Source organism: Episyrphus balteatus, chromosome 3, assembly GCF_945859705.1.
Source record: "Episyrphus balteatus chromosome 3, idEpiBalt1.1, whole genome shotgun sequence".
NCBI lineage: Eukaryota > Metazoa > Arthropoda > Insecta > Diptera > Syrphidae > Episyrphus > Episyrphus balteatus.
Window position 1 is genome coordinate 52,516,538 of NC_079136.1, and position 13,812 is coordinate 52,530,349.

A 13,812-nucleotide genomic window follows, 5' to 3' on the forward strand; every position below is an offset into this window, starting at 1 on the left:
AAAAGGTAGTGTTCTAGGTCCCACCACCTTTTGTTTAAAAGCGATATAACTTATGTACTATAATACTTATGCTGAGTCCATTCGTATTCCGCATTAGTAGGTAATTAAATGCGGCGAAAAATAAAATTGAATGTTTTAGAAAACAGCGGTACATCTGTTTAGTTTCTGACACAGTTTTTTGAAAGAGCTGTAAGAATATTACTTAATATAGCAAGCTTTTTAAGGCGAAATAACAGATGTTATCTAGTTCTGCTCATTTCTTTTGATGACTTCTACTTTTTCTTCCGGAATGGTAAAGTCGATGTTGTTTATGGGGTCACTGGTGGCATTAATTTTGCTGAATTGCCTTGTATCAGTTTTCATTCTCTTGTGTTGCACTGTAGTATTGACTTCTAAAAACTCCGGATTCAAATTCTGAATTGATTTGAAGGGTTTTTGACAAGTCGGTAAATGCCATAGATTTTAATAACTAGAACAAAATTATCTTAAATCCGCTAAGACTTGATATTTCAATACAGACATTGACCTTTTTTCATTGGCCTTCACTCTGTTAAGAAGCTATTAAAAGTTGCAGTAACGTTGCGAAAAATTTAAAATGCAGTATTTTCGAAAGCAACTGATACACGGTTTGCGCTTGTTTGGGCTGTAACCTGCGTCTTTCAGTCATACTACCTTCGAATTCAAAAAAGCCATTTAGTAAGCAATAATGACGTGGTCCTGTCCTGCTTAACTTTTTTTTTAAATCTGACCATTCAAATATAAAGTGGAATATTCATTCGTTAAAAATAATATTCACTCTAATTTCGTCTTATCCAAAATTTAAGATTTATCGGTCTTTAAATCGAAGTAATTAGTGTTATAAATCTCGAAAACAGCGTATGTACAGCTTTTTATCTATTAATTGTTTCAATTTTTAAAGGTCTAATCGAAAACAATTTATTTCGACAAAGAGAAGCATTTAGATCCTCTCAATCTTCGAAGTTTAGCAAGTTAAACCAAATAAAATACCTGTCAAAATCAGTTCTTTTTTCCAACTCATCTTACTTTTCCCTCACAGAAATTAAATTTTTTATTAATTGCTGATAATTCTTTTTCTTCTTTCAGAGTCCAGAAGCCAGCAGCCTACCATCACTATGTAGTCCAAATTCGCTCAGTCAAGAAGATGACTTCCCATTCATGACAATGAATGTGGACGATGAAATCGATCTGTCAATGCGCGCCCCATATATTCCAATGAACGAACAAGAAGATTTACCTCTACTCACCGACGATCTAATGTGGGGTGTTGGCTTTGCTTCTGAAGATTTGGCCATACATAAAGACGATGCCATGCAATACAATACATTAAAACAACAATTGAATTTATCACCAACACAAACAAATACATCAACAACAACAACAAATAACCGAATTATGTTGAATAACCATCAGAACTGTCATAACTCAACGAATCTATTATATTCTTCACCATCAGCTTCGCCGATGTCAATGTCATCATCATCGGCAGCATCATCGCCTTCGCCATGTTCGCCGCATTCATCGATATCATCGATGCACAATCAATCAAACTTTGGCGGAGCAATGTTATGTAATAATGCACGAGGAGGTGGAAGTGGAGGAGGAGGTGGATGTGGAAGTGGTGGTGGCGGTGATGGTGGTTGTTCATCAGGAGCAGGAGGATGTGGTTCATCGTTGTGTGTGGATGACAGTGACAGTGGCATAAGTAGTATTAACTCAATGTCACCACAGCACACACACCAACAACAACAGCATCATCGACAGCAACAACAACACCACCACCATCATCACCTAAGCCATCATCAACATCAACAACAGCAAACGCATCAGCAACAACAACAACAACAGCATCATTCGCCGATGTCACTTCGAAATGATGGTTTGGGTTTGATAACGTGTAAAAAAGAAATCGATGGAGGCAATTTGTGTGAATCAATTGATGCCTTCGACAGTGTGTATACCAAGGATTGTAAGTATTTTCGTTTTTTTTTGTGTTCGTTTAATATGTAATCAGAAAAAAAAAAAAAAAAAAAAACAACACATTGAGATTATCAAGAAAGAAAGAATGAATGTTCATCGTTGAAAATTTTTTTTTTTCTGTTTGTCTTCAAATGGTTGTCTTGAAACAGCTTGAAATAAAATAGCTTTAGATAAAATTTTAGCATACATGTGGAATATGTATATGTTTAAATCTCTGCGAATTCCACAAGGATACTTTTTCTTTTTGAAGGCTGCCAGTAAGATTAAAAAAAATTAATTAAATTAGTTTGATTGCTATTAGTACATTATTTTGATGTAGACAATTAAAACAGATTAAAGATAATCAGATCATAGATAATCAGAATTAAAAAATTTAATTTGATAAAGATCAATCAGATTTTGGATTATAGTAAACAAATTTAATAGAATTTCTAAAATTAACTGATCTGAGACAGATCAATTATAGAAAACATGTTGAACTTTTAAATGTTATCTGCAAATTTACTAAACCTTTATTTGACCTTAGATTGATTGCTAGAAATATGATATTCTCTTTAAAAAAAATTGCCAGTCAATAAAGATACTTTGATCTTCACAAATATTTACTATTAAATTTTTGTTGGACAGAATTTTAAATGTTTTTGTTTAATCTTAATTAAAAACATTGAGCTTGATTAATATTTTGTTATTAAAAAGACAACAATCTGATGTTGAAAATGGGTTATCGTCAAATATGTGTCGAACTTATGTTGTTGAAGATTTTTAGTATTGCCTATCTCTGAAAGAATAAATTGAAGAATTTTTTTAGAATTTTTATCTATTGCGTTGTTAACATTGCATTGGTTTGATATTATCAATAGAAGTGAAATAATAGAAAGTCGTATTTAAGTCTTTTGCGGCTTCGGTTTTCAGAGGAAAACGCTGAAAATGATATTAGTGATATAGTGATAAAGTATTTCTTTCATATCTATATACTTTTGATTGTTCAATGATTTCTTCTAAAGCTTTAACAGTTACAATGGCTCTAACAAATATATTATCAAACATTTTTTCGAAAATCTAGTCTAGTTATTTATTTCAAGAAATTTTTAAAATACAGAGCTGTTATTTTCTTAAACTGGTTTCTATAGACTTTTTCCATAAAATGCACTGATTTGATTTATTGAGGAATTATGTACAAGATGACATACTTATTCTTTTAAAATCCCTCGAATTCAATGAATTTGAAAGTTCAGTTTAAAAGTCCAAAACATACAAATTATTACCCTTTATTGAAAATTTCAAAAATAAAGTAAAAAATAATGTAATACAGCTGACTTTTAAGGAGTGTAGTAAAAAAAATTCTCAGTTTTGTAAATTTTGTAGTGGCTGAAACATATTTAATAGACTAATGAGCTTTTTCTTATTTTTTTTCATTTCTTATTTACATAATTTCGGAATACAAAATTTTAGTATTTCAAAATTTTTAAATGCAGGATTCTGAAATAATAGAACATTGGTAAAGCATTCGCCTAGTGATCCAAGAGTTGCAGGTTCGATCCCCAGCGGCTGCCCATTTTTTCTTCTTTTTAATAAATTGATGCTTTTTTTCAAAGTTGATACAACTTTGATTTAAGGAACCACTTTAAACTAACGATGTTCTACATTGATTTTAAAATTTTCGTCAAAATTATTCCAAAAAATAGTTAAATCAATATGGTTTTCGTTGATTTAACGTTGTTTTTTCCCTCAATATACTGTGTCAGTTTTCTACTTTTTCTCTTTGTTTCAAGTGTAGATTTTATCAAATTTAAATAGTACCAAAATGAAACTAATCGGCACAGAACTTGAAATTTTCAAAAGAAAAAAATATTATCATTTGTGAAATATTCACATTTATGTTGTTATTAGAAATCAATACAAGTTATAACGTTCGCCATTTGAAAATATCAAATTAAAACCTAGTGGAGCCATCTTTTGTCACAGGCTCCTTAAAAAATTACAAAAATGAATCATCAAAACCATAGCAATTTTAGTTGAAGCTTCAACTTTCATGAGGCGTTGTATGATCACGAGATACGTTTCGTGTCATCTCACTCTTATGTGAGCGAGGGCGGTACCAATCGGTTTCTAACATTTAGACGCCGAGAATGTTCATTTTTGGCACGGTAACGCTTAAAATCTGCTGTCCAATATTTCACTCTACACCAAAGTTCCTATATCAAAAAAAAAAATGTTTCATGACCACTCGACAGTCAATTTTTCCATTTTCATTTTCACAAAAATAATTTCAATCAATTCAAAATTCACAAAAATTGCCTTTCACATTTATCCATTTCTTAGCTTCTATTGATAAGTGTTTAAATCTTCACATTTGCCTCGGATATTTTTTAGACTATCATCGTTAAGTTAGGCTTTGTGTGTTTTTTAACCCTTAAAAACAAAAAAAAACTTTGTCTCTTTAAAAAATTGACAATTTTTTGAACGTACCCTTTTTTATACTTCTACTTCTAACATACAGATGACGCTTTGAGTTATCTTTAAGTTATCTCATTCTGCCCACTTAATATGACAATTCTACAGATTTTAAATGAGTTTAATTTTTTCTGCCTTTTTGGGCTATCTCTTTCTCACCAAAATGTGCAAGTGGGAAACTTTCTAACCATGTCGAAATAAGTCTTTGGAGTAGGTCCAATGTGAACACCATTTTCAATGTATGTATGTTTGTATATGTCACTGTCACTTTACTAATTATTTCGTATATAAGTATACTGCAACCAGGAGTCATTTCGGGACATGATATAAAAAGAGAAGGTATGATCATTAGAAAAAACTCAGTATCGAGAACTGTCAAAACTTATGGCTACTTAAGGTTTTGACAGCCCAGCCCATTGAAATTGTTGTTGTAAACAAATTTGTCTTGGAAATCGTTGTTGCTTTTGACTTTGCCAAATCCCGAACGTCAAAACCTTATTACCCCATTTTGTAAGATGGCAGCTCTAATGATCATACCTTGTCTTTTTATACCATGATTTCGGGAACGCCAGTTAAAACTGCTAAATTCAATTCTCGGGAACCCGCTATATCCGGAACACTCCGAAGCTTTGGCGAATTTAGTTTGTGTCGTTCTCTATTTATGATCCAATTGATATTTGATAGAGATTATAGACAAACCTAACACATGATAGTGGTATTCACAATTATAATTTGTTAGCGTCTGCCTATGTAAAAAAGTATCTACACAAAAGACAAAAGTTCGAATTCGAATAATTTTATTATAACTAACTTAAAAGTTCACTGGCACCACTTTCTAATTTTAAACTCAACTTAAAAAAAAAAAAAAATAAAAAAATTAGGTTAATATTCCCTCCCTTCTTTTAAATAATTATTCAAGCGACACGGAAAAACATCCATTCATTAAATTGTGACGTGTATGTATCAAAAAATTATTCTAGTCACTTCTAAATGATTATGCAATTTTTGTGAATATCACACAATTTACCTCTGTCATAATTTTAATGACAGATAAAATGAATATAAAAATTCATTGTGAATTAAACAATTAGAATTTTTTCGAAATGATTAGGTCACAATCGTGTTTTTTTACTTTATATTGTACCTATTAAAATGCATTTCTTTATTTTGTTAAAAAATCTTAGGTAGATAAATATATTTATTTAACTAAAATTAACTCACAAAAAAAAAAAAAAAAAATATATATAAATTCGCACGACCAACAGGTTTCGTTTAAATTAATTCTGTTTATTTTTTTTTTTTGGTTTGGTTTCAGGCAAAATGAAAAAAAAAATGTTCACGTGATTTGTTGTATATTCATCATCACTCAAGAACGTATGAATTTTTTTCTTCTCTTGTTGCTGAATGTTTTGTAGATATTTTGTTGTCTTTTTTGTTGTACCTCTATGTGTCGGGTCTTATTCACATTCAACACCACCCAGGCTGCCTGCGTGTTTAGTGAAAGGACTAAAAATAGCATCCGTTGGCAATGAATCTAGTGGCGTTAATTTCTCTCCAGTTTCTATCTTTTTTTTCTACTTTTTTTTTAATGATTATTTTATTATATCCAACAATATAATCGTAATCACCTCAAAACCTAATGATAGAACATAAAATATAAAAGAAGAAGGAGAACAAATACAAAAAAAATCAAGTTTATTGCGAAGAAATGCAACGTCTCGAGATTTTTTTTATTTTATTTTTAGTTTTATAATCTATTGGTTAAACAATAGGAATGAATAGAATTTATGCCTACGTAAAAAAAAATATTTTTTTAAGAGTTTAAGGCTGTATGGAAAATTTTTCAATCCTACTAAATGAACGGATCGTAAATTACTCCATCATTCTACCGGGAGGTGACACTTAAACACAGGATATGCACATAGTGAAACTGTTCCTCCCCTTTCATGTTGCCTCTTCATATTTTTAGCGTCCGTCACCATCTTGACGACGACGACGACGTAATGCCGTCGGCAGACTTTTTTTTTTATTCCATGTACCGGCCGGCAATATATCTTTTTGTCCCAGTAGTGGAGAAGAATGAGTGTGTCTAAAATAAAACAAATGTCTTCGTCGTCGCCGGGAATAATTGAAAGTAAAGAAGGCAGTGAAGAAAAGAAATTGAAATCAGTGATGCCATTTGATTTTTCTAATACTTTTTCCACAAAAATAAAATCAATCCACAATTACTTCTGGACTCTTGACTTTATTTATTCGTAGGTCTCATTTTTTAGTCAAAAGTTAAAGGAATATATCTGAATGATGCTATTTAAAAACATTTAAGTGGCAACACTTTTCAGTATTGGTATTTTTAATCTTAAAAGTGGCAACACTTTTGAACTATTTTTTTTTTCTCTCTTTAAAGAACAAAAAAACGCAATTGGATTGTACGGTTTTTTTTTGGATAAGGTGAAAAAATATTGTTGAACAGTGTTTCCACTTTTTAAAAATAATATCGTTGACCAATTTTTTTGTCACATCAAAATAGAATTGGAACTAATTTTAAAATGTTCTCTAAAGCGCAAAGAAAATTAGTTTTTTGTTTTGTGTGTACTTTCGAACTCATGGCAACACTGGATTTTGTAAAAAAGTTCACTTAAGCCTGAAAATGTACCTCAACTTTAAGAAAGAAGCATACAAAATGAATTCGAGAAGGGTAATTAAAACCTACACGGTTAAATATATATCCAACACTTTCATGTGTATTTCTGCCTTACGTACACGCTACTACTCGTCTTATAAGATATCTCGCATTCTAATAACGAAGGGGCTAACAAACCAACAACAAAAAAATCCCAATCGAGATGCATTTTGCGTTGCAAAAATTTAACGATGCAGGATGGAGCAAAAAATCTAAGATGACAGCAACAGAAGAGAGGGTCAAGAAGCGATAGTTACTCATTTTTTTTTTTAATAAAATGATGTTACCAAGTCGGCGGCGGTCATTAGGTTTAACTTGTATCAAACTGAAATGAAAGAATAGAACTTGAAAGTAACAATAGAAGTAATAGGTATAGTATAGGACGGATAAATGTAGGCCAAGTTACACGATGACGGGCCCAAGTTCAAGAAATTGATACTTTACCTTATTTTTTTTTATTTTTTGTATGTAAGGGATTGTCTTGGACAGGGGTTGTCTTAATGTGCAATAAAAAAATGTTATTTAATACTTTAAGTGATGGAAGTGTTTGTACAATTTTTTTTTTAATTTTATATGAAGTTAGTCATCCAAAGAAAAAGTATTAGATAGCAGACGAGACGATAATTAATATAGGCAATGCATTTGTAATACTTTGTGTCTCTTCAAGAAAGCGTAGGTAATATAACTTTTTTCTCAAAATTAGTAATAAAATAGTTTGGAGAAGATTAGAAATAGGATCAAAAAAATTGATTTATGAATTTTTATGATTGGTATCGAATGAAAAGATGAGGAACTGATAATTGACTAAGTTGGAAAAGATGCGTTAATGTAATTTGACCATCTCACTGCCCATAATCTCGTTGGAGATTGCCCTAACTACATTTTTCATACTTCTGAGTTATAGAGGAAAAATCAAATACAGCAATTTGCATATAAAATTGAAAAAAATTTCAAAAATATTTGGAATTTTCTGACTTATTTAAAGACCTAGTCTAAAAAAATAAATGAAAATAAATCAGAGACAATGACCTCACTCAAAATATGCAAAAAAATCAAAATCGAAAATTTTGTAGTTATTGCCTTTACGAGACTATGGGCAGCTCAGGCATCATCTGTTTGGGTTAATGGGAAGATTTGAAATGGAACTCAAATCCGGGCAGGATTAGAGCAACTTTCACTGGTGAATCATACAAAATTCTGGAATTATTTTTTCACGGTACTAGATTTTGTATTTTTTATGGACAAAAAGTTTAGTTAGTATTGGTACATTATTTGTTAACTCTGAAACTGAACTTATATATCTACTGAAAAACTGCTTCTTGAGTTAATTGCAGTCAAGTCCATTTGAAATTTATTTTACTGATTTTTATGTATACATGCTTCCTCATAACTTCTAAACGACTTATAATCAAGCCTATTACCGAAGACGCAGAAGCACTGCTGCGGGAATGAGAGTCACTTTCGTCAGATTTCCTATAACTGAACTCGCCGGTGCGGAAGTGATAAAATGACATTTGACATATGTCTAGATCTGTCCGGTTCTTGTTCAGCTTCAATTTAAAGTTCGATACGAACACTTCCACGCTGAGATATGGAACCGTGAACGGTAAAGGACATTTTTGTCTTTAACCGTCAATATCTCAGGAATGTGTTGTAATATTGAAAACACTGATTGCACGAGAAAATTGAGGAGTTTTTGAAATCTTGTCGAAGTTTTGAAGAAAAAAAATTTTTATTTTTTGCATCAATTTGAAAAATCAAGATAAAGTGGCTTTTGTGCTAAGTTGTAAATATCGAGAAAACCATTAATTTTGTTTGTGCCTTTTACAGTCAATGTAATATGTTACAGTTATATGCCCACAAAAACCCTACAAAATTTCGATTCAATCCATGGAGCTTTTTTTTTGTTCTAGTCGATCGAATTTTTGCTAAAAATTTTGTCTTGCATTTCCATTAATACGTAGAAATGTCATAGTTAAATCATTTTTATCAGTAGAAATGCATACAAATATGAAAAAAACATTTTTTTTGTTAAAGACTATCATGATCCTTTTAAGTCAAAGAAGTGATCTTTTATTTTTTTGCTTGAATTAGAAAATCCTCAAAAAAAAAAATTAATTAAAATTTAATGACCAATACAAAAAATCTTCAATAAATCAATTCCTCATCGAATATTAAAAATAAATCAAAATAATGCATTAAAGTAATTATTAAATAAAGAGTAAGAGCAATCAAACTTTTTCTAATTGAACGAACCTCCGTCCTTTTCCGTTCATACACCACTCAATGTTTATACCAAAAAATTCTCCAATAGCAACATTTTAAGGTCATAAACTTAAAAATTATTGAAAAAGACAGTCAGTATTGGTAGTAATGAAATAATGAAGGTAATTTGGTTTAAAAAAAAAAAAAAAAAACAATGTATTTTTGGCAATTTTTTATATTATATTAAAAAAAGATCCTCCCTCAATTTGTCAAGCCTATTTCGGTAATGCTTAAGATATTCTTAATATTTTGCAACAGTCTCGTGGCATTAATTTCAATTTAAATTTAATAAAATTTATTGCATTTCTAAGTCATTCCATAAGAAAAACCAAGGCCACTTTAAGTCTTTTTCTAAAAAAAATTTAACCAAACGTTCAATGTCAATCAAAAAATAAAACGAAAAATTGTGCTCCAACACCCACAAGTTAGAATCAATTTAAAAAAGAAATATTTGCATTTGCAACAATTTAAGCAAATAATATAACAAAAAAAAAAAAAATATTGCATAAAAAGCAAGCACGAGCCAAAAAAAAAATCACACAATAACAAGAGTGTCGCTTATTTTTGTTTCTTTTTTTTTGATCTTGACATAAAAAAAAAAAAACAACAAAAACACAAAAAAAAAATTGAATGTCACGGTCGAGGGGTAGCGTTTTTTATTTAATTTAAATTTATTACGTGTTCATGGCTAGCTAAATTAATTTTAATTAAGTACAAAAAAAATATTACACTCCTGCTCAAATTTAACGCACATCATATTTATTTTACAGAAAATTCCTACTATTACTTTGTCTCACAGTATCGTGGTTATTTTCTCAAATAAGACAGGAGTGATCTTAAATTGAAGGTATGGAGTAAAATGTTTGTGGGGAAGATTTGGAGAGATATGCTGAAGTCTATCTGTCAACCCGCTAACCTTTTAGAGATGAGTCATAAATTTTCATGAAGTAAACTCTGCTTTACAACACCTACGGAGTTAGTGAGCTCTCCTAGACCTACTTTAAATACCCAAAAATACTTGACTGATATCCTCGAACACCATGCGGTTCCAATAACCCCTAGATTTGGTCCACAGTTCAGTCTGATGCACGATAATGCATGCTAGAGTGGTTTGAAAATATCTTCAAGATTAAAATATGCCACCCTTGAATTGACCACACAGATATTCGGATTTGAATTCAATAGAACATGTCTAGGAAATGTTGAAAAAAGTGCATTTGAGGCCGAAATCCACCTCCAAGCATTCTTGATCCACAGAAAATTGGAGTGAAAGAAAAGTTACAATAAAACCTTCAAATGTTAATTCGTGGAATGAATAGATGACTCCAAGTTGTCATAAGCGCTAGAGGAGACAATGCCAAGTATTGAATAAAATTATTGGAAAGAACTGTCACGTGCTTCCATTTTTTAAAATTTTTTTTCTTAAAAAACAAAAATTATTTTAATATCAGTTTTCAGACCTTAAATTGCTAAATTTGGTTCATCTTTTTTTTGGTTGATAATACTGTTGCAGTTTAGCATTTTTCTGACTTGCTTAATAATAACCAAACACAAAAAAATACAACAAATAATTTAAAAGCCATTTTAAATAAGATGTAGGGGTATGACTAAAGAAAAAAAAAGTGTGCGTTAATTTTGAGCAGGAGTGTATGTTTTCTTTTTGAGATGACGCACATTTCAAAAACAATATTGTACAATACGTAAAAAAGGCATTTTCAACTATGAACAGAAATTTGATGATAATTTTTCAGAAAAAAAAAACAACTTTATTAACTTTTATTTCTTCCCTTCTTTTTTTTGTTTCGATATGAATAGCTTCCAATCTAGATTGTTGGACGGTACAAGAATTACTCAACATTAATTCAACCGATTCAAATATCGCCATTGATAATAATTTACAACAACAACAGACGAACAAACAGCAACAACAACAACAACAAAGCATAATTATAAATACGGCGACAATGCCAACCACTACCCTGCACGTTCCCCTAATCACAATTCAAAATAATAAAAATATTTCAATGAACCATCAACAACAACAACAACAACAGCAACAACAATTAGAACAACGTTCTACATCATCCCCATTAGGAGGAGCAACGACGATTGTTGCAACAAATTCAGCTTCAAATTGCCACAATTCAAATAACACTAGCAGCAATAAGCAGCAGCAGCAACAATGCGGCAATGGCAGTTTAATTCTTAGCGAGGAAATTATCCAAAACAATAGAAAACTGTCACCGAAAATACCCACCAGCAATACGGCTGCTACTATTCGAATTACAACCACCAATGGTGGCAACATTGGTCGCCATCATCAAACGTCACCCAAGACAGCAACCATTCTTCATACGACTAATTTGACAGCATTGCAGAACAGTGGCAGCACTGGCAACAACCACAAACGTCATCTAACCACCGGAGGTGCTTCGACATTGGAATCGAAACGTTTGAAGAATTCCTCCACTAGTGCGGAAATTCAAACGTCACTGCTGCAACAATTGATGGCTACAGCGCCCCAACAAAAGCAAAAGGTAGTGGTCAGAGGCGCAGGGGGATATGACAAATCCCAGTCGACGTCACGTTGGAATAATGAAAATGGTGGCTCAATGTCACAGCAACAACAACAAATGCTTCGAAATCAGGACCGTAACCATCAATCACTAAATCAGTCGCTGAATTCATCATCGTCAGCATCGAATTCAGTACTGAAGAATTTACTCATCAGTGGATGCGATGTAAGTGCTGGTTATTGTATAGTGCCTGTGCGACCGAAAAAGTTAGCAAAGGCATGAACCTTATTAAATCCAAATCAATCGTTCACACCTTTTATCCCACCCTTAAAACCCTCATCATCCCTATTTTCCCATGCGTTGTTGTAAATTATTTTATTATAATTTTTTTTTTAATTAATTAAATAAATATTATTCATTTTACAATGAAAATTGTAAAATGGGTAAAAATCCACGGATGATTTAGAGCGACATTCGCCACCATTAATATAATTTTTTTTTTTTGGTAACGTTTTCTACCAAAAAAAAAAAAGGTTTTAATTATAAAACAATGGAAGCGAAAAATTTAATTTAAGTAAAAAAATTGTAAATTTTCTTAAAACAAATTTTATTGTTATTTGTACAGTGCGTAGCAAAACAAAAAAATAAATAAGTAAAAAAAAAATATTAATCATTTTTAAAAACAATTTTTACATTTTGTAAATGGATCGATTTTATTATTAACTTTTTTGTTAGTTAAAAAAGAAAAGAAAAAAAAAACTATATAAATATTATAAATAATTTTAAAAAAAATATGAAATATTATTAGTAAATATTAATATTATCACTTTTATCTTTGTTGTTAAGTTAGTTTGTAGAGATAAATAAAAAAAATATTTAAGAAAAGTTTTAATGCTTTAATTTTTAGTTTTATTTTAATTTTGTAAATAATTAACATAAACACACACAAAAAACACACTATATTACCGAGAAATATTAGCTAAGTAAAAATATTGTTTTAGCTATTTTTATGTTATTTCATACATCACTGTTAAATTATATTTAAATAAAAAAAAATAATAAATAATTAAAAAAAAAAAAAATTCATTGCGACTTTAATTTTTTTTACTGTGATAGATATTTTCTTTTGTTTTTAATTTTATTTTTTAATAAAAATAAAAATATAAATTAGAAAAATTAAGTAAAGTAAACATAATTACTCTTACAGAAAAATAAAATGTAATTAAACTCAGAACACGAAACCAAAAGAAAAAAAAAATAAAGAAAATTACATAAAAATAACTTTAACAATAAAAAAAAATATTCTTATCTATGTATAACGAAAAATTAAGGAAATAAAAATACAAAATCGAATAAAATATATATTTTTTGTTTAAATTGTATGTTTTAGTTTTTTTTTTTGTTTAACAAAATAAAATTTTATTTAATTAAAATAAAAAAAAAAAAAAACTTGACAAACTATTAAAAAAGAAAAGAAAATTCAATTCGAGCGCTGACGGTACAAAAAAAGACACACTAAATATATTAAATAAAAAATAAACATTTTTAAACAATTTTAGACAATTTTTAAAAGCAAACAAAAAATATATATGAAAATATCTATATAGCAAAAATTTAATAAAAATAAAATTAACATAAACTTCGAACAAAACAACAGATGATTACGACCTACTGATGTAAATAAATTTGATAATACAAACAAAAAAATAAATAAATAAAATATATATATTTATATACAATTTAAATAAATCGACAAAAAATATAGATTTTGGATGCCTTCAGTCAAATACACAATATAATACCGCCGCCGCCGTCAATTTACACGACCATAATTACACGAACAAAAAATACAAAAAACGAAATGTCGAAAATCTGAATTTTTAAACTTAATTTGTTTTT

General features: G+C 29.9%; 1 protein-coding gene across 1 annotated transcript in view; it reads left to right on the plus strand.

Annotated features, from left to right (window-relative positions):
* The window catches only part of LOC129915383 (protein similar), a 186,455-nt gene extending 173,173 nt beyond the window's left edge, over nucleotides 1–13,282 (plus strand). The window contains exons 10-11 of the mRNA XM_055994883.1: nucleotides 1,105–1,987; nucleotides 11,213–13,282. Coding sequence (XP_055850858.1) covers nucleotides 1,105–1,987; nucleotides 11,213–12,195 — 1,866 coding nt within the window. The 3' untranslated portion in view covers nucleotides 12,196–13,282. The remainder of the gene's footprint in view (nucleotides 1–1,104; nucleotides 1,988–11,212) is intronic.
* The last annotated feature ends 530 nt before the right edge of the window (nucleotides 13,283–13,812 follow it).